Source organism: Lactuca serriola, chromosome 5 (genome assembly GCF_051521515.1).
Source record: "Lactuca serriola cultivar US96UC23 chromosome 5, Lser_US96UC23_V15, whole genome shotgun sequence".
In the NCBI taxonomy this organism is placed as follows: Eukaryota; Viridiplantae; Streptophyta; class Magnoliopsida; order Asterales; family Asteraceae; genus Lactuca; species Lactuca serriola.
Genome location: NC_136412.1, coordinates 160,689,186 through 160,711,960, shown reverse-complemented (window position 1 = coordinate 160,711,960; position 22,775 = coordinate 160,689,186). Strand labels below are relative to the sequence as shown.

The window sequence follows — 22,775 nt, the reverse complement described above, 5'->3', positions numbered from 1 at the left end:
CCAATGCTTCCCGAAACTTCCCAAAGCGCGTTCCAACCTCCGGTTTACCTGAAAAAGACATGAAAAATGTACAAATAAGGTTGTTCTAGAGACTAACATGAAATATGATGAAATGCAAGACAAATGAAGGACAATTATGCTAAATAAATGCATGAAATAGGACTAAAAGGTGTGCAAAAAGGTGCACAAATTGCACCTAACAATATGATTGAATTTATGCAAAGAAATAGTGAGATGCTTTAATAATTACGTAGAGGTAATTCCTCGACAGAATATGTTGTCCTCATGATTATTACATTTATTTTTTACATCAATAGGCAGATGGATCTTCAACAATAGAAAGGGCGGGAATGCCCGATATTGGAGAACAATATGGTGAAGGACAAGGTCACTAAGAGACATAATTTCCTTCATTGTGCCAGGTGAGAAAAGAAACTAAGTTTTCTCTCTTCAATTTTTTGATGTTAAAATTCTGGAAGTTCCATTTTATGTAAATTTATTGTTTTAATACGAAATTTTATTAATAATTTTTTTATTCAGATCAAATGCTTTGAATAAAAAAAATCGAATGATAACCACGCCAATTTTACAGTACTTATGATATGACCTTCCTACATTTTTATTACGGGTTGGAAAAGAAAGAAAATGACATAGCAACACGCATACTGAGATAGGATTTTAGAATTTGGAAATGATCAAACACTGGATGAGTTATTATTGTTATTATTGACTTATTGGGTCAACTGGCTACTTTTTCTTACTAATGCATTGTACTTTAAACCAAGTTATTATAACAAATAAAGCAACTAAAGTATGTTGCTATTTCTTGCAGGCTGCAACAACTATTGCTAAATCTGATATGGCTAAATCTGATATTGCTAACTCTTGAACTAACCGATTTCCACATCCATGCGCTAAGTACAACAAGAAAATACCAAGGGACTCTTCAATAGATACACGACGTGATTTATTTAACCCATAATGTGCAACAAGATCCCTACATAACAAGTTGAAAACCGGGACTTCTAATCTGAAAATTTCATAACATCGACTCTCATGATCGTTGAATATTTCATTGATAAGCATGCTTCTTGTGCGCGAAGATAAACGGCGACGTCTACGCACATATTTCAATTTCTGAGTCAATAGTAACCCTTTGACAGCAAGCCCACATAAAAGAAGTGTTTGAATCTCTTCATTTTCTTCAATTTCATCACATAAGTCATCACTGTCATATGATGTGTCACTTTCACAGACACTGGCCATGAATATAACCTGTTACTAACAAAAAGGAAACAAGGTTGAGATTGAATTTTACAACATACTAGATAAAATCATGGCAACATCATTGAAAAGAAAACAAGAGCAAAATCATGGGACAAGGGCAAAATTGACCACAAAACAAACACGAAACGACATTACATAAAACAAACACAAAACAACCGTTTAAATTTAACATAATAGTTGAAAGGATAGGTCTAACACATGACAACCATTTAAAGTCTACCTAATAGATAAAATCATAGAAAAGGAAACAAAACATAATCATGGGGAAAGGGCAAAATTGACCACAAAAGTAGAGTATGTCTAACACATGACATAAAAGGATAGGTCTAACATATGACATAAAAGTAGAGTATGTATTCAACTACTTCTCTTTCTCTATAAGCCTCTTGAGAAACTCCATCTTTGTTTCATTAGTCTTTGGAACCATAAAATTCTGACGAGTTGGCTTCTTTAAAAAGACCTCTAATGCTTCTAAATATCGTATTGAGCCTTCTTCAAAAACCGGGAAAGTAGAGACAATTGCCATGCATTCTTCTGTAATGGGGTGACTATGTGGTTTGTCTTGAGGGTTGAGTGCTCCTTGTTAACAAAACATCAAAAACAGTATCCAGTTTCTCTTCATATGACGAGTTTCCTTCACTTTTTCCTTCCTTTTTTTCCTTCATTTTTTCCTTCAAATTTTCTTTTCTTGTCACGCCTGGGAGTTAGCTTCTTTCCCCTCCTTTTCATACTAGAACTATAAAATGTGAGAAAAGGATCAACATCATCAAATAAGCGGACTTCGTCAATATCCTCTTTTCCATCCGTAATATCCACAAACTGTACATCATCCGGAGTGCTACCGTCGCCAAATTTGCAAAGTACCTTAGCCTTGTCTCCAACATCTACACTATCCCGAAATAAAGCCTTGTAATATGTTTGATATACATCCAAATTCTTATCATTAAACTTAGCATACTCTTTATCTTCCTATATGTACAAAATGAGAATGTCATGAAAAACACAATACAAGTAATATATTGTTAGATAAAATTTTTAATTATTACCTTTATTTTCTCATCCCACCATTCCTTTGATGCTGAGATTGTATTTTTCACGGGATCAGTTGAAATTCCCGTTTCTAGTCTTGTTAAACAATCATAATATTTGAACTCTTTCCGCATAATGTCCCATTTGTTTTTCATTTGATTTCTGTCCAATTCTTTACCCGTTCGTTACAAAAGCCTCTTACATATATTTTGGCACGCGAGCTGTTTGAAATAAGTACCCAGTCTATTCCCGTTTTTTAGCTCGGTCACACATTCCTCAAGAAATATCTTGAATGTATGAGGATCTCAATGAAACCTATTTGTAACTTTCACTCTGGGTGTATCAATATCCATATCATGAACATTGACAGTATCCATTACCTATATTAAAACATGATAATGAATGAAGAAACTTCTTAAATTTCAACCTAATGTTGAATCAAAATAGGCAGAGGAATTAATGAATACAAATAAGAATCACAACCATCAATAATAGCAAATAACAACAACAATAATTGATGAAGAAAATCATGAATAATCACAAGGGCACGTTATAATCAAGCATCACAGGGCAGTGGCAGTTTCTTAACAGGTAGGAGCAAAAAAAAAAAGAAGAAACAATATCACAGGTATGCAGCAAATAACAAGAACAATCAAGAATGAAGAAAGAAAGAATAATCCATGGTTCATCGTCTGTGTATGCATCACCGAACAAAAAAAAGAAACGCAAACAGGTTGTCGTAGAGAACGATATTAGACGAGAAAAAAAAGAAGAAGAAGCAAAGCAGTAAACCTGTCGTCGATGACTTCTAGGGCCGATGGCTAGTGGAGAAGAGGGAATAGTGATCGACAACAACAATATTGTGAAGTAATTGATCGATTGAAGGGTTTATGGGTTTATGAAGGAATACATGCTATGAAAGCAGGATCCTATAAAGCACATTTGACTAAAATGACTTCAAGCATTTTATAGCATGTTACTCTAATGCACTATATACTTTATATCATCGCATTTTCACAGCAATGTACATTCTTTTTTGTTAAATATAACATCATATGTTTATTTGTTGTTTTTCCACAACATTGTACTTTCATTTTTTTGGTCAAATATAGAATCATACTTTCATTTTATATTTTGTTAAATATGGCATCATACTTGATTTTCTTCTTTTTTTTGACAAACATTAATATGACTGTTTCTGATTGTGTATGGATGTTACTGTATGTGTTTGTGAAAACCGCATCCTACTATGTGAGTGTGACTATGTTTGTGATGTATTGATGTTACTGTATGTGTTGTTTGTGATGTATGGATGTTAATGTATGTGTTTGTGAAAACATCATCCTACTATGTGAGTGTGACTATGTTTGTGATTGTTAATATGCTTTAGGACCAACTTATTATGTCATGTTATTGAAAAGTGGTTTGTAATGTGTGAATGTTACTATGTATGATTGTTTGTGTGATTGTTATTATGTTATTATAGTTGTAGAATGTTACTAGATGGCAAGACGGTATCGGCACCAAGGCCTACTTTTATGAGTTGTAAATGTTATAGGGAACAACATTACATAGATCTTAATAATATTACTTTTAAGGAATATCATATGTGTTTATTTTTTGTAATATTTATGTGTGTCATTTTTAAAAACAAATAACTTTGATTAAGATGATAAGATATTATGAGATAATAGGTTTTTAAAGAGTAAATTACACGAATGGTCCCTATGGTTTGGGGTAATTTGTGCGCTTGGTCCCTAATTTATTTTTTTAACTTGTAAGGTCCTTACTGTTTGTTTTTGTTGCGCATTTGGTCCTTACTGTTTGTTTTTGTTTTGTGTTTGGTCCCTGTCTTACCTAAAAAGACTATTATTTAAATAGGGAAAAATGGTAAGATAGGTAAGGTAAGGTGAAGAGGGTGGGGTTGAGGGTGTGTTTATTTAATTAAATTAAAAAATCGAAGGCAAAATAGTCTTTTTAGGTAAGAACGGGACCAACTGTGTAACAAAAACAAACAATAGGGACCTTTCGAATTAAAAAATAAGTTAGAGACCAAATGCGCAAATTACCCTAAACCATAGGGACCATTTAATGTATTTTACTCTTTTTTAAAGATAATAATGTCATTATACAATTAATAAACATTTTTTTATAAAAGAATTAAAGTTGAGATATAAAACTCAATCCTTTGTCAAAATCAAACAAGAAAGAGGCTGAAAAACAAGCACATATTTCGCACGCCTTATTCATTCATTGATGATGATTATTCTTATTCGAATATTAAACTTTCTATTTGGCTGTTTTTACCTTTTTTTTTTATTTGACATCATCACGATAACATTACATAAATGGTCCATGTGCAGGCAATATATTACAGATTTGGTCCTTGTGCATAAAAAGATTACATATTTGGTCCTAGTGGTAGAAAGAGATTACATAATTGATCCATGTGGCAGAAAAATGATTACATAATTGGTCTCTATGACAAAAAAATATTATGTCATTGTATGATGTGGCCGAAAAATAAAAACAACAGTGGGGATTTACTTATTTTTGATTTTTTTTGTACCTATATTGTTATTATGGTTAAAATTTAAAGTACATAACATATTTTGGTTAGATTACAAAGGTGTTGTTTTTTTTTTCTTTTAGTTCCATGTGGACAACTTGAGGATGTTTATTTATTAATTTATTTATTTGACTAAATGACTTTACTATACTTAATCTCGTCTACACCATATAGTCGATTATTTTTCATTTAATGTGGACAAAATTGACGTAATAATAATGTACTTACATTCATTTAGCTGTAATAGCAACATACTTAGAAATTTGTAATGTGTACCAGCAAGTTACTTTTGTTAGCTATAATAACATTATACTTACTATTATCCGAATTCGTTTCTATGCAAAAAAATCTTACATAATTTGTCCATTTTTAGAAAAAGGATTACAAAATTGGTCCATGCACTACTAGAAAAGGATGGATTTCCTATGGATATTTCCGAGGAAAATGAATTTCTCGGTATTACCTACCAATTACCGAGGAAATGCTTAGGAATAACCATAAACGCGTTTTCCTTGGAAATCCCTCGGAAGTTCCTACATTTTTCCTAGGATATTTATAAATACCCAACTTTCCTCGGTATTTCCTTAGTAATATTTTTTTTAACAATTTTTTTTTTGTAACAACAAAAAATATCGAGAATACACTCATTGTTCCTACATTTTTCTCATGTAAGTTGTACTAACTACACTTTCCTCGGTATTCCCTCGGTATTTCCTATGCTTTTCCTAGGATCTTTATCAATACCCAACTTTCCTTGGTATTTCCTTAGTAATATTTTTTAACATTTTTTTCTCCTTGTAACAAAATAAATCATATCGAGTTTAGTAGAGAATACAGTCATTGTCCCTACATTTTTCGTATGAATGCCGTACTTACTACAATTTCCTCGTTATTCCCTTAGTATTTCTGAGGCATTTCCTAGGAACTAGCATACAAATGATCAATTTATATAGACACTTATGTTACTTAAACAAATTAAACCATGACTGTTACTAGACTTAAATAATTTATATAGACACTTGTGTTACGTATGTATGTACACCACCATAACACATTACTCAAAGCATTTGTTTATTATTATATATTCTATATATTGTATGTGCATATATGTATGTTTACGTATGTGTATAATACATATTTTGGTAAGATAAAAGTATTTCATGTATAACAAAGTTCCACAAAATATGGAACAAAAAACACAACGTTTGAACCTATAAAAATGAAAAAAACGTGTTTGCTTTCTAGGAAATCCCTTGGAATTTCATATGCATTTCCTAGAAATTTGTGACGAATAATGTCTTTCCTAGGAAATCCATCGGAACCTCACAAAATTTTCCTAGGGATTTCCTAGAAACGCAGTCCATTTTCTAATATTAAAAGTTGAAACATCTATTTTTTCGTTCAATATTGTGCACAACATCATTATACATGAAATGATTTTAGTTTACCAAGTTATGCATGATATATACATAAGTAAATGTGCGCACCACCATAACACCTTACTCGAAACATTTGTTTATGATTATATATTCTATATAGTGTATGTGTACATATTTATGTTTATGTATGTGCATAATTCATATGTTGGTAAGATAAAAGTATTTCATGTATAACAAAGTTTCACAAAGTATGGAACGCATAAAAAATAATAAGAATGAAAAAATGAGTTTGATTCCTAGTAAATCCCTTGGAACTTCCTATGCATTTCCCTTAGATTTGTGACGACTAATGTATTTCCTCGGAAATCCATCGGAAATTCCCACATATTTCCTATGGATTTCCTAGGAACATAATCCATTTTTTAATATTAAAATACGAAACATTTATTTTTTTTCATTCAATATTTTGTACAACTTCATTATATATGAATTGTTTTTAGTTTACCAAGTTATGCGATGATATATACTTACGTAAGTGTGCACACCACCATAACACATTACTCAAAACAATTGTTTATCATTATAAATTTTATATAGTGTATGTTTACATATTAATGTTTATGTATATGCATAATACATATATTGGTAAGATAAAAGTATTTCATGTAAAACAAAGTTGCACAAAATATGGAATGAATAAAAAATAACATCTGAACCTATAAGAATGAAAACTTTTGTTTGATTCCTAGGAAATCCCTTGGAACTTCCTATGCATTTCCCATAAATTTGTGACGACTAATCTATTTTCTCGGAAATCCATCAGAAGTTCCCTTATTTTTCTTAGAGATTTCCTAGGAACAAAATCCATTTTCTAATTTTAAAATATGAAACATTTATTTTTTCGTTCAATATTTTTTACAGTTGCATTATACATGAACTGTTTTTAGTTTACGAAGTTATGCATGATTTATACATACGTAAGTCTGTACCCCACAATAACATATTACTCAAAACATTTGTTTACAATTACACATTCAATATAGTGTATGTGTATATATTTATGTTTATGTATGTGCAGAATACATATTTTGGTAAGATAAAAGTATTTCATATATAACAAAGTTGCACAAAGTATGGAACGAATAAAAAATAATATGAATGAAAAAATGACTTTGATTCCTAGGAAATCCTTTGGAACTCCCTATGCATTTCCTACAAATTTGTGACGAATGAGGCATTTCCTCGGAAATCCATCGGAAGTTCCCATAAATTTCCTAGAGATTTCCTAGGAAAAGAATCCATTTTCAAATATTAAAATATGAAACACTGATTTTTTTCGTTCAATATTTTGTACAACATCATTATACATGAATTGGTTTTAGTTTACCAAGTTATGCATAATATATACATACGTAAGTGCACACACCAACATAACATAATACTTAAAACATAACATTATACATTTTATATAGTGTATGGGCACAAGTATGGGCACCTCCAAATCTAAAGACAATATAAAGGCAAGGCAAGACATTGAGGTTCTTTGTGACCGACCTATATTAAACCCCTATTATGATAACAATGGAAAGATGACCAAAGATAGGGGAAATTACACTTGGAAAGAAGTAACGTTAAAAAAGTTTGTGCATGGTTAAAAAAGCTCAAATTTCCAGACGGGTATGCTTCAAACATAGGGAATTGTGTAAACATCAAAGATTACAGTTTTTATGGTTTCAAAAGCCATGACTGTCACGTGTTTATGCAACAGTTGCTTCCACTTGCTATAAGAGGGTTTGTTCCAAAAGATATATACGAGGCAATAACAAAGTTGTGCACATTCTTTCGGGTCTTATGCTCGAAAACGTTGCATCTAGATGACTTAAATAACATGAAGCACACTATTGTTCAAACCATTTGCAAGTTGGAGCAAATATTCCCTCCTGGTTTCTTTGATTCCATGGAGCACCTGGTCATACATCTAGCTGATGAAGCTATTCTTGGTGATCCAGTGCAATATAGATGGATGTACCAATACGAAAGGTAATAAAACATTTTGCTATCATATAGATCAAACGTTTTTCAAAATTATGTTTAGTATCCTTAACATATTCTCGGTAATCTCTAAATACAGGAAACTTGGTTTGATAAAAAGAAGAATTAGAAACAAAGCAAGGGTTGAGGGTTCAATCGTCAGGGAACATCTAATGAATGAAATCGCTACCTATTGTTCTTTATACTTTTCTCAGACGATTGAGACACGTCATAATCGAGAGCCTCGTAATTTTGCACCACAACATCCTAGCTCTTCGATTGGAGACTCCCAAATAAGCGTGTTTGTCTTTCCATCGAGAAGGTTATATGAAAAAGGTGGAAAAAAAAGACTTCTAACTCCTCAAGAACTTGATAAAGCGCATACCTATATTCTACTAAATTGTGAGGAAATCACCCCATACGTCATCGCGTTCGATGAAGTGGCACCACAAATGTATCCGGATGAACCAATTTTGTGTCTAAGAGATAAATACTTTGCCAAATGGTTTAAAAATCGTGTAAGTAAAACTAATTAAATCATAATGCTTAAAATTTACAAATAGTTAACGAATACAATACGTGTGTGTTAATATAGGTAATGATAGACTCACATGAAGGAAACCATAACGGTAAACGTTTGGAAATCTTATCAAGGAAACCATCGCGGAACGCTAAATCTCAGAATGGGTACTTTGTAAATGGTTATAAGTTCCATACGCAGGAATATGGTAAGGGACATGTGACTAATAATTATGGAGTATGTGTGAGAGGGGAGACGTACAACGCCGAGGAGTCTGACTACTACGGCTTAGTGGACGAGATACTAGAGCTTGAGTATCGTGGTAACGGGCCTTCAACTGTTGTAATGTTTAAATGTCTTTGGTTTGATAGCAACCGTGGTGTAGTAGTTAACAAAAATAAGCTTGTTGATGTTAAACACAAGTCCTGACTTCAAACTGACAACCCGTTTATCTTGGCATTACAAGCAGAACAAGTGTTCTATATACCATACCCTTGTGTGAATAATGAAACAAAAGATATATGGGCGGTTGTTAAGACAAAACCAAGAGGGGTATATGAAGGAATCAAACCTGAAGCTAAAGTTGCGGACGATGAAAACATAGAAGCAGATGGATTATTTCAGATCGATGAACGGTTTGAGTTACCGAATGACGTAACTAGTGAGCGCCTATGCCTAGTAACACACACAAATCCAACCGGTGAGGATGAAGAATTTGAAGTTGAAGAATATACAAGCGATGAAGCAGATGAAATGGATTTTTCTGACCACGATTCAGACAAAAATGAACTTGATTGTTAGGAACATTGTTTGTTATTTTCCAATTTAAATTATGTGAGATTTATCATATACCAATATTCACTTTAAATTATATGAGATTTATCATATTTGTATCTAACCGTTCTTGTTTAATCAAATGCAGGATACACACATTATGTCGGGTAGTCGTGGAAGGCAACCTCGATCACATCACTCTGCTGCTTGTGGTCGTGACAATACTGGTAGTCGACGACATGACTCTGCTCATGGTGGTGGTGACAGTACTGGTGGTCAACTACACGACTCTGCCCATGGCCACGACAATACTGGTAGTCGACCTCAGGACTCCAGTCCTAATGACCGACAACGACAGGGATGTACACGACTTACACCGTTGAGTGTTCATGATGCTGAGAACTTAGGTCATAGATACGCTGGGAGTACTAGTGATGTTGGTATATCTGATCAAATGGACGATACGCAGAGGATAATTAAACGTCGTCATGTACATGAGGCCCATAATTCTGGCATCGACCCTGACAATGATTCTGAAGAAGAAGATGATGATGATACGCAACGCGACTCAAATGTCGCAGATACACCTCATAGATATGGCGATACTAGGCTGTATCTTGAGAAGTTCGGAAAAAAGTATGTCATTTTAATAGTTAAATTTATGTTGCTGACTGATATTATAAAAATACTAATTTTGTTATATTTCATTGTTGTAGGTTTGCATCCTATCAGGTACATCATCAGATCAGACTTATATTTGATCAATTTTTGGATGGAGCATGGCCCACATTTACTAAGCTTCCGCCTACAGTATTTCAGCAAATGTTTCGTGCTTTTGGGGTAATATCAATTAATAATTTGCATACCTTAAGTTGATTTGTTTTATGTTTGCACTTTTAGCTTTAGTTTCTTTTTTTAACAGAAATACTATCGGTGGGATTCGGTAAATGATGGAATGATCGAGAGTGGATTTAGAAGTGTGGTGCAAGATCGTTATTCAGACATAATGAGTGAATATCGACATGAATATGTAAATAGAGATCGAGCGGCCGGTCACAACATCCTGAACACAAATAATGACTTTGCAATCATGCGTGATTTTGAGCCTATTAGTTTCAATGAGGACGTATGGAAGGATTTGTGTAAAGTAAGCTAATTAATATATTATTATTTTTTTGTTATTTTTTTTTGCCTTTTATATATTATCTTACATATTCTTTTTATAGTATTGGGACACAGATGCTTGGAGAAAGAAGTCGGTGGCCGGGAGAGCCAACCGTATGAGCAGTGACGACACCGGTACAGTTTCGAGATATACAGGGGGATCCAGGGGTTATGATCAGTATCGACTTGAATTGGTAATTATGCGAATCAATATTCATATAATTCAGTAATTGGTTTTACTTAATCATAGATTACACTAATTATACTATGTGTTTTATGTAGCAAAAGGAATTGAAGCGTATCCCTACATTTCTGGAACTTTTTCTTATTACCCACCTTACTGTAGAAGCCAAGAAAAAATTCAAGACTAAAGATTATGATACAATTCAAGAGTTAGAGTTTTGTACACCTACTGCTAGAGCAATATGTGTAATTTATCTTTTCCTTTATAGATAATTAGTGCTTCAATTTGAAATAGTACAATAATAACAATCGTTTTGTTTTGATAAATTGTAGAAGAGATACACTAGTGCCATGGTTGAAAAGTACGGGGAGGACCTAACTCAACATCCAGATGGTGATGTTGACTTGTGGGTGCAAGCACAAGAAAGGAGAGGCAAGTGCAGACGTATTTACGGGGTAGGAAGTTCAGATCTACATTTCGTTGTCATGGGGACATCATCCAACGGGAACAAACCGACCTCTTCTGAGTACCAGCAGTCACAATAGCGGGTATTTTTATTTGACATAAAAAAATGCAAAGTAGATAAAATATGTTGTTATTATAGATAAAAAATCAAGTTTGTTGCTATTATGGATAAAATAAAGTTGTTGCTGTTATTTAAAAAACATAGAAGTATATGGTCTTTGATAATAAATAACAATTATAGTATGTTGGTATTATGAAAAAAGGTGAAATGCTATAATTGATAGAAAATAAAAGTATGTTGCTATTGTATATAAAAATGATAATATGTTGCTATTGTGAATAAGAAAATTTAAGTTCATTCCATTTATAAGTGAAATATATGTTGGTATAACAGATATCAATGTTAATATATACTTTGTTTTTACTATTTTTTATGTTACTAATGTATGTATGTTTCTTTTAACATTTTTTTAGGTCCAGGAATTGGAAGAAGCTCATGTCGAATTGGTCCGACAAAATGGTGAAATGGCCAAAAGACAAGCACAAATGGAAAAACAAATGACGGAAATGGTCGAGTTCATGAGACGATATGACACTAATAACCGTCCCGACAATCCATCCAATCCATCGAATGCTCCTTAGGTTATTTGTTGTAAACGTTTGTACGGTTTTAAGACTTCTATATTATCTTTTTGGTTTACACGATTGTTGAAACTTATGTTCTAAAGTGTAAACGTTTGTATGACTTTTAGATATATGGAATGAACTAAGTTTTTTTGTATTAGTTCTTTTTTTGCATTTTAGGCTAAATTTTTTGGTTTTTTTGTTTTTTTATTTTTTTACAGCTGCATTGTTCCTAGGAAATTCCTAGGAACTTCTGTCACGAACAAGTGTCACAAAAAGCTGTCAAGAAAGTTTCCTAAAAGGTTCCACAAAAAAAAAATTTCCTCGGAGATCCCTCAAAAATAATCCTTGGAAATTCGTCGGAAATGAACTTCCTTGGAAATTCCTCAAAAATAAATTTCCTCAGAAATTCATCGTAAATTAACTTCCACGGAAATCCGTCGGAAATAATCTTCCTTAGAAATTACTCGGAAATGATCTTCCTAGGAAATTCCTCGGAAACAAAATTCCTAGGAAAACCCTCAGTACTTACGACAAAACCATTTCCTAGGTAATGAGTCAGAAAGTTCCTCGAAAATCCCTTACAAAACATTTCCTAGGAGGGTTTTACCGACACATAGGATTTTCTCGGCATTTCCTCGGAAACGCCGTTTTCCTAGGAATTTCTGAGGAAAATGTCCCTCGGAAATAGCGCTTTTTTTAGTAGTGATGTTGGAAAATATTACTTATATTTTTAACAATAATGGCAACGTACTTTTTTCTTGAAACTAATAATAACATCATACTTATCTTTTTAAACATAAAATAGCAATTTACATTTTTTTAATCCAATAATTTTACTGATTATTGTCAAATATATAAATTGAATTATGTTAAAAAAGAAACCATTTCTAACAATGTACTTTCGTTTGATTATTTGAAATAGTAAAGTATGGATTTTTGCAATGTACCTTTTTTTTTTCTTTTATCTACATGCAAATAGGCGTTTTAACCATAATGAGAAATACTATTGTCATTCAGTTCAATTTTGTATAATTTACATTTTATGTTTATTTAATTTGATAAATATATATTGCAAATGTTATATTTCAATTAAAAAACTCTATAAAATATAACAATATACTTGAAAATAGGACATTATAATAAACAACACATCACCAAATGTAAGTATTTTTAAGTAAGAAAGACCTTTTGTTAGTTATCTAAATATATTTACTAAATATGTTAGAAACTACATTCACTTGGTAAAAAAAATAAAATCAATCCATTTTTCTTTTTTAAATCCGTCAACTCGACCAACGGGTGGGTATAACACTAGTTGATAGAAGATGATAAAGGGTGTGGGGTAGTTCCCACCCATTAATATTTAAAAAATAGTAAAATTAATTATAAAAGATAATCAAAAATCAAAAAGGATAGTTCTGTCTATTCACTTGTGTCACAGAAAAAAGTCGCAACAAAAGGAATTACGTACAAAATACATAATTTTATGAGTGTCATATTATTAAACTCTTTATTAATATTATATGTCATACATTAAATTAATAATTAATTCTCGATTTTAAATTTTAAAATTTGAATTTTCTCATTCTAATTATATTAAATTAATAAATTAAAATAAAAAAATTAAATTAAATTAATACAGATTGTAAACTGATATAATTTCACGTATTTAATTAAATCAACGATTATAACATTATATAAGTAAAAAAATATCTCGTAACTAATAATTTATTTAAAATAAATGATTAATAATTTTGATATTTTAATATAAAAATTTAATTAATTTTATCAAGGTGATTCACAGATGTTATAAACTAGTTTATTTTAATTAAATACCATCAAAAACATCAAAATTATTAATTCTGATATTTAAATATTATCGTTTCTCTGTTTTTTAGGTTGGCACTTGAAAATGACAAAGGATATTGAGAAGGTAAAAATCTAAAAGTCAAAATTATTGATTCCATAGCCGACTATAATATCCAATACGAGTCCACTCTTTACTGCAGATCTTCATCAAGACCTTCACCGGCAAAACCCCTTAACTCGGAGGTCGAAACTTTGGATATACCATCGACAACATCAAAGCCATGATTTTTTCTGTATAAGATATAACTCCTGATCTGTCGGCAAGAAGTTGGAAGATAACAGAGCCATCTCAGACTACAATATCCAGAAGGAATCTACCCTTCGTCTCCTCCTCCATCTTCGTCGCAGGATGCGGATCTTTGCCAGAATGCCAATGGGGAAGACGATAGCTATGGAAGTTGAAAGCTTTGATACCATAGGTAAAGTGAAGGCCAAGATTCAGGATATCGAGGGGATTCCACCGCATCATCAGCTTTTGATCATTGCTGGGAAGAACCTCGAGGGTCCTAGAACTTTGGAAGAATACGACATGCCATTAGTTTTTACATTGCACCTGAGTCTGAAGTTTGAAGATGATATGCGGATTTTTGTAAAGACTTTGACAGGGAAGACCATCACGCTGGTGGTGGGGAACTCGGAAACCATTTGTAACGTGAAGGAAAAAATTCAGGCCGTTGAGGGGTTTCCATGGCATCAACAGCGTTTGTTCATTGCTGGAAAGAAGCTTGAGAATGACAAAACTTTGAGGGATCATAACATCGAAAAAGAATCTACATTGGACCTTATTCTTGGTCGTGGGTGGGGAGGAGATGTTTTTCAGATTTTTGTTGAGACTTTGAATGGGAAGATCATTGGGCTGATGGTGGAGAGCTTGGAGACAGTTAATAACTTGAAGGCAAAGATTTGGGTCATTGAGCGGATTCCATTTCAACACCAATTGTTACTTTATGATGGAAGGCATCTAGCGGATGGTAAAACTTTGGGTGATTATAACATCCAGAATGAATCTACAGTGCACGTGATGCAGAAGATGTATGGAGGTTGTTATCATGTTTTTGTTAAGACTTTGACAGGCAAAACCATCAAGGCTTCTCCAGGAGCTACAGGGACCATTGATGATTTGAAGGCAAAGATTCATGACATTGAAGGGATTCGACCACATCATCAACGTTTGGTTACTTCTGCAAAGATCCTTAAGGATTTTAGAACTTTGGCGGATTATAATATCCAACAAGAATCTACATTGGATCTGGTTCTGAGGCTTGGACGAGGTGATATGCTGATTTATGTTGTGATTAATTTGAAAACGAACTGGAAGATCATCATGCTGGAGGTGGAAATCTCGGAGACCATTGATGATGTGAAGGAAAAGATTGAGGAGAAAGAGGGCATTGCCGCTGATCAAACAAGACTGATGTTTGAAGGGAAGGAACTAGATAATGGGCTGCAGACTCTGGGTGATTATAATATTCAGCAGGAGTCTACTCTCGACCTTTTTGAACAATCATGAAAATAATGCATCTTCACGTGTACTGTAATTTTTTTAAACCTGAACTCTGAATTTATATGTTCATGTATATTTAATGATTTACGTACACATGGTAAACCGGGAACTTTTTTTCTTTTTGTGATAGATATGTTCATGTCTTATCTTTTGTTAATGCTCATGAGTAGTTGTAGTCATGGAACTATCATGAACCCTTGCTGTGATTTAAGTTAATTGGAACAAAGTTATAATGCTTTACTGCGATTTGTTCGCCTATTTCATCTTATCCGGCTTTATGTTATCATTATGGTATATTAGTTTTAGTTTTTTCTTTAGTTTATTGTTCTTCGGTAACATAGGTTGTGTTGTAAAATGTGAAGAAGAATGGAACTCAATGTTACATGTCATTTAGAAAAATAGTCAAACACCACTTGCTCCATTAAATTCCTCAATTAAATGTTAATTTCATATGAGTTTGGTACTTTTTAACCAGTAACTAAGATCTCCGGTAAACAAAAATAGCAGCATGTTTTCATTTACTTATGTACGTTTATTTTTTCAAGTACAACAAAAATAGTAACCAAGAAATACATCAAATTGAGTTAAACAATTCTTTGAGACCCGGTGTATCACTTAATCATGATAACATCTCATGTGATGAAAGCTAATTATTTATTTATTTATTTATTTTATTTATTTATTTTTTTATCTTGCTAGTATTATTCTAAGAAGGATGTGCCTATTGAGAATTTTGATCGTAGTTTCTTATACATTTGTTAATCGATTTTCTAGTGTAGATTCATAGAACATTCTTGTGAAGCTCAAATAAATAATAGTTTATTATTATTATTAGGGTAAATTACATGAATAATTCGTGTGGTTTGGGGTAAATTGCTTCCTTAATCCCTAACTTTTATTTTAACTCGCACGGTCCCTATTATGTATTTTCGTTACACGTTTAGTCCTTATACGACTTAAAATGTCCAAAATACCTTAAAATATTTTTTTTCTGAATTTTATTAGCAAGATGTATTTTAAAAAATGTATGAGTTCCACCACCTTATCACTACCCATTTGATCTAACCTACATTTCTCACCATTCTTTCCTATCGTGATCATTTTGTCTCTTGTTCCCTTCTCTCTCACTGGAAAACTTCATCGTCGGAAATTGCCATCATCGGAAAACGCCTCACCTTAACGTACTTTCGCTAACACCACCCTTCACCGAAGAAGTCGTAATCTACGATCCACTGGATTCTTCTTGAACTAGCGCTACTAACATCGACCCTCCTCTCGTCCCTTCACACATCATCCATCCTACCCTCGATCTCACATTCCTGAGTTTCCAGAGAATGGTTCATGAGTTTTCTGGCGATTTCACGATTTCATCCACAATCGACAGATACCGAAAGACTATCGATTTCAATTTATATGGGAGAAAATTATTACAGGTTTTGATTTCATCCACCGTTGTGATCGGAAATTAAATTGTAGAATATGATTCGTTTTTTTGTAAACGATTTAGATTTTGATTTCAGGTATCAATGTTCATTAGCTGGTTAATGGTGCTTCCTCTTAGTGTATACATATTGTATTATTGTAGCCCATTTGTGTTATATAGTTAGCCCATGTATTTGGTGTAGGCCAATACTTTGTATTTGTATACACATATTCTTGAATTAATGAAGATTACATTCATGGTAAAATCAATCTCTATTATGGTATCAAACTAAAGCAAAGAAATCTATATTTTCATTTTTTCCCTTCTTCTTCTCAATCCTACTCTCACCAAACCCTCCTCTCTTCTACAATCCTCTCCACTATCTCCCTTATTCTCATTTACAATTGTTGGTGAACCATTAATCCATCCAACCAAAAACTGTATGGTGTTCTCAACATCAAGACATATGTTACAATGATTCTTGAATTAATAATCTATTGATGTGTGTGTACAGTCCTTCCTTCGCCTTCCTACAATCTGATAAAGTACCTAAAAACATTTAATCCACAACCTTAAGCACAAAACTTTGTGAGTTCCAAAAATATCACATACAACACAATACATCTAAGCATATATAACAACTATGGTTTATCAGCAACCCTGAATCATCAACGACTCAAATAGTGCATATTAGGGTTATCAGAAACCTTGAGTCATCAGTGACTCAAGCACAACAATTTGGGTTATTAGCAACACCGAGTCATCAGCGACTCACAAACAATAATTTGGGTTATCAGCAACCTCGAGTCATTAACGACTCACATCTATCATATGATATAAGTAATACAATGAGAATACCCACCTGAACACAGGCTAAAAGATCAACACTCAGTGACTCGCCAAACAACTACACGGACCTCCTTAAAAAAGTCAAACCTCATAATACTACTTGAAACCCTAAGTTTTACTACATTGTCAAAACTCAATGGTCAACGGTTAACCATCACTGACCACCGTGCCATGGCCAAAATCTCTTGACGACATCGTGGTCACTAAATGAAAAAATAGATGCGGGACTTGCAATCCACCGCACCATAGACACCTCCTCACCGTCCCACGATAAACGTCCATAACAACTTAATCCATTAAGTTCTTAACTCTTAAGTCTAGAGCTCCAAAGCTCTGATCTAGATCCAAATGATGTCTTAATGTATAAAGATTACAACTTTATCTATTTAAACAACCCAAATCAACTAGATCTAAAACACTAATTTCTTAAAAGTCCAAAATCCCACTTTCTTCATGTATGGAGTAAAGAGATCCCTTGCATGCACTCTAAACTTCATCAACACAACATATATGAAGTTGAACACCACCCAGAGATCATGGAGTGGTCCAAACTCTATAGATAAAACCATCCAAGGGACCACAACATCAAGTAAAGCACTAAAACTTCAATTACTTCAAGATGAATAGGTAAAAACTAATAAAGCTTGAGTATTTAAGACATACCAAGGTCTAAAAGATTGATGAGGGTTGAACTCTTCAGTTGCAAAGCTTCGAAGATCAATGTTGAAAGAATACATCACTGTAAGGCCACAAAACACCAAAAAGGATGAGAGTAGAGAGGAGAGGCTCCAAGTTGTGAAAGGGAGGCTAGGGTTTGCTCCCGAGGAGCTTTTGATGTGGTGGAGGCTGAAAAATGACCTAAAACATGAAACAATGCCTTTAAATACAAAGAAAAACCTAATTTTTATGGGTTTGGGATACACAACTCACCATACCATTGTAATCTTCTTACCACACCGTGGTGACCAGTTTTTACTTATTCCATTGTGACTTTAAACAATCATCACTTCTTCTTTTCAAATTCGTTTTCAATTATCTTTATATGCATGCGAAGATATTAAAAAGCCCCATTATTTTATATAATTAATTTTGACTTAATGAATACCGAAGTTAATTCATTGATATATACATGAAAAGATTTCAAAAAATCACTTTTTCCCATTCTACCCTTTGTCTCCAAAGAACAATTTAAGGGCTTAAATCGCTTAACCAACTTTATGAACATCCAATAAGGTCTAAACTTGATTCACTTGAAGCCCAAGACCTTTAATCGATCAAATTATGGTCCAATATCTCTAAATTACAAACATCCTAAAACTGGATGTTATAATTCTTTCCCACTTAATCTGGATTTTGTCCTCGAAATCCGACTCGATTAGGATTTCTGAAAACAACACCAACACAATCTATATTCTTCCTCCAACCATTTCATAAAATCAAAGCATCCATAAAGAAAATTCAATAAACCACTCGGAACCCAACTAAATCCAACAAACAACCCAATCACTTGAAAAGACTAAACTGCAACAACTACATCTCTCTCCCTGTAACTCCTGGTTTCTGGTACACTTTTATTTATAAATTATTCATTTTAATAGAGCTACTCGATGAGTTGGAAGCCCCAGACTCGTCGAGTAGAAACGATTATTGGATGCGGATTTTCAGTTATCTACTCGACAAGTCGAGAGCCCTCGACTCGGCGAGTAGGGTTGCTAGAGTGAAACCCTAATTTCGGGGTTTTGCACCCTAATTAAGCATCTTAATCCCCACCTTTTGGCCTTATTGATGGGTTTTAGTATACTACAACATCCTATGATGCACATACAACCCTAAATGCTTTGGATCTATTTTTCTCTAATTATACATGCAATATTGTTTCCAAACTATTAAGCCTACAACTAGCATACAGATTACATAATCAACATAAAAGTGAGCTATAGAATTACCTATTTTTTGTAGCTTGTAGAACTTCTTGAGTTTTGCCTTTAAGAACTTAGTTCCCCAAGTGTTGCACCTCAAATGGAATCACAACACACCTAGGACAAAGGATGACTTTTGAGAGAGTTTCTTCCACTTAAATCGGCTATAGTGACTCCAAGAACACTAGTGTGTAATTTTGGATACTAAGGGACTTCTTATATAGTGTGGCATGATTAGGGTTACACCATGTAAACCCTAATGGGCATGACTTTCCATATTCCTTAGGCTCCATGGGTTTAAACCTCCATGGATTGTCACATGGGTTTTGCCCAACCTTAGGAATCGTGGATCATTGGCCTACACCATAAGAATGAATGATTTACCAAATAAACCCCTTATATTTAATTAGTCTCTTTTGATCACAAAATTAATTCCAAACTAATTCTTGATCAATACGAATTAAATAATATGATTTCATATTAATATATTATAACTTATAATATATTAATAAACCATAAATAACCTCTTCTCAAAATTCCATCTTATCAAATTGTCCTGGTGATATGAAACCCAAATGGATCATGCTACCCTCGGGTCAAGTACATACCAATTATAGTGCTTAGAAACCTAATCCAACAGTCTCCCACTTGGATAAGTCTGATAACTATTATTGCAAGTACGACTCCACAACCCGACTAGTAATCATATCTCTTAAAAGCCGCTATCGAACTTTGACCTAGTCAATGACGCGTCCATTAGATTAGGGATCATATATTCCTCCATTCTAGATATCATATGGTCTGAGACATGGATTTTAATCATTCTCTCTGTCCATCAGTTGTTTCCCGATTTCCGATTTATGACGACTGACTAATTGAACAAATCAAATAAGTCCAGGCTTGTCCAAGAACTTAGGGTTGTCATCACTAAATCATCGAGGGGCCCACATATATCGCTTTTATCCACATAGGGTAAAGGGAACAGTTAAACTTCGACCCAAATGCTTGCTTGTACTTACCCATCAAATTACACACAACAATATGTTTTATAGCACCAAGTTACTGGTACGTTTACATACGTCAATGTGCAACCGACTTGCAACTACAACTCAGATGTCTCCGTTTCAAGAATCTAATATATTATCGTCTCACAATCACTCGTGAAAAAAATCCATGAAGTGATTCAGATGAGTGTGGGTTGAATCCAATACTCGAATCTTATTCTAAGAGTACTCATGAACACTGTAGCTATGTCTAAAACACCTAGACAAACTACAGACCCATTCACGACAATCTTGCCTCAATACCTACTTCCAAAGTATGATCGATTGTGGATGGTTTGAATAACCTAGTTATTCAGGAAGTCAAAACATGCAAAGTCAAACACAAGAATAATACTAATCCTATATGGCCCTAAAACATTTGAGTGCCATATTGATTACTCATTATTCATTGTATAATGTTTCGATTTATCAACTTAATACTTGAATTAAAACAATAGTTATGCCATGATCCAAGCATGCACACTATCTTTGTCTATGGTCCTGGCTTTGTGAAATAGATCAATTGAAAAACATTTCAACGATGCTCATTTCATAATTCCAAATATTTATCATAAATGTAAGAATATCAAATTCTTTCCAATTAGTATAATATGTTAGATTCTGAACTTATATGCAATGATCCTCTTGTAATGAATACGCACAAAAGTCAAAGAGACTTGGTAACAGAGATGACAAAGTATTCCAATGGAGAACAATTCCATGGAAACGAAGTCTCAAATTGAAAGTACATTCCTTTGAACATCCTTCTTGCATAAAAGTTTCCTAATCTTGCATAGATTTAAAGAATAACTTCCTCTTATGGAAACATTTCCATATTCCCATTTTGACTATCACTTCTGAACAAGAGTTACCTCTTCTCAGAGTATGTCAATATGATCCATCCGTTTTTATACTTCCAACTACAAGCGACCAATCCTTGGCGAACCTTAGATTGTCCTTAATAGTTGTTAACCACTTTAGTCATATCCGGTTCTAGTCCTTTTTCCATCTTAATGCCCTAGGTATTTGGAAAATTTAGAACGCAAGAATATTATAACGTATGCAATCGATCCTATACCTGAAGCATTCATAATGCCTAACATGGAAGACCCCGAGGGGTTCTCGAGGCAGTCAGATATAAGACCATGTGGGGGTTCTCATGGCTTTCTAGGCTAAGACCATGTGGGGGTTCCCATGACAGTGGGCTAAGACCACGTGAGGGTTCCAGTGGCACTCGGTGTAAGACCTTGGAGGGTTTACAGGGCATCCTTATATGTTTGTATGTTTAGCTCATATGTTTGTATGTATAGTTTGCATTATGTCTTGTTTGGTAGGAAGACCTTGTGGGAGTTCCCAAGGCAGGAAGACTATATGGGGGTTCCCATGGCAAATAAGACAACGTGGGGGTTCCTGTGGCACTAGGTGTAAGACCCTGGAGGGTTTTCTATGGCTTCCTTATATGATTATATGCAGGGCTTATGTGGTAGAGATAGTTTTTACAGCTAATATGATATGTGTTATGTGGATTGTATGTGGGGTATGCTCTGGGGGACTGACTAAGATTTGTGCTTACGGTATACAATTTTGGTTTCAGGTATCATCGATTTGGAAAAGAAGACCTCGGATTAATCGCAATGCACACACCTATGATTTCTACAAAGAATGGTTTTGGGATGAACTTTGATAAATGTTTTACTTAAAGATGATTTGAAATGTTTGAAATAAATGGTATCAATGTTTTACCTATATTAAAAATGAAATTTTTACCCTTGATTTTTGGGTCGTTACATTACCCTAAAGTCCAATCATTCACTTGACCCAAAACATCAACACTCAGATGTCCTAAAGAGGACCTAAGCATCCAAGTCCAAAAAGGTGGCCCAAACTTGAAGCCTAAAATCGTAAAGCCCACAGACTGAGTACACGTGGCGTACCCAACTACATGCTAAGCGTACTCGCATTGAGGCTTGTACGTTGCACGTACTGACTTCTATGCCCAACATACTCCCCTGTTAAGCCATTATCCCCATTAAGCTCTTAATTATTTAAGATAAACCGCTAAAATGTAGATCTGACTTCCTTGAGTTGGAATAAGACGTAAAGTTGCTAACTTTATGTTCATGCATGACTAAACGAAGG

The 22,775-nt window shown here is 33.6% G+C and overlaps 1 protein-coding gene across 1 annotated transcript; it reads left to right on the top strand.

Annotated features, from left to right (window-relative positions):
* The first annotated feature begins 14,033 nt into the window (after positions 1–14,033).
* On the top strand, positions 14,034–15,597 carry LOC145053191 (polyubiquitin-like). The gene has a single exon (XM_079001191.1). The coding sequence runs from the start codon at positions 14,248–14,250 to the stop codon at positions 15,406–15,408; it is 1,161 nt and encodes a 386-aa protein (XP_078857317.1). The 5' UTR covers positions 14,034–14,247; the 3' UTR covers positions 15,409–15,597.
* Positions 15,598–22,775: the final 7,178 nt, after the last annotated feature.

Coding starts and splice junctions, on each gene's coding strand:
- LOC145053191 (XM_079001191.1), top strand. CDS start 14,248: ATGCGGATCTTTGCCAGAATGCCAATGGGGAAGACGATAGCTATGGAA.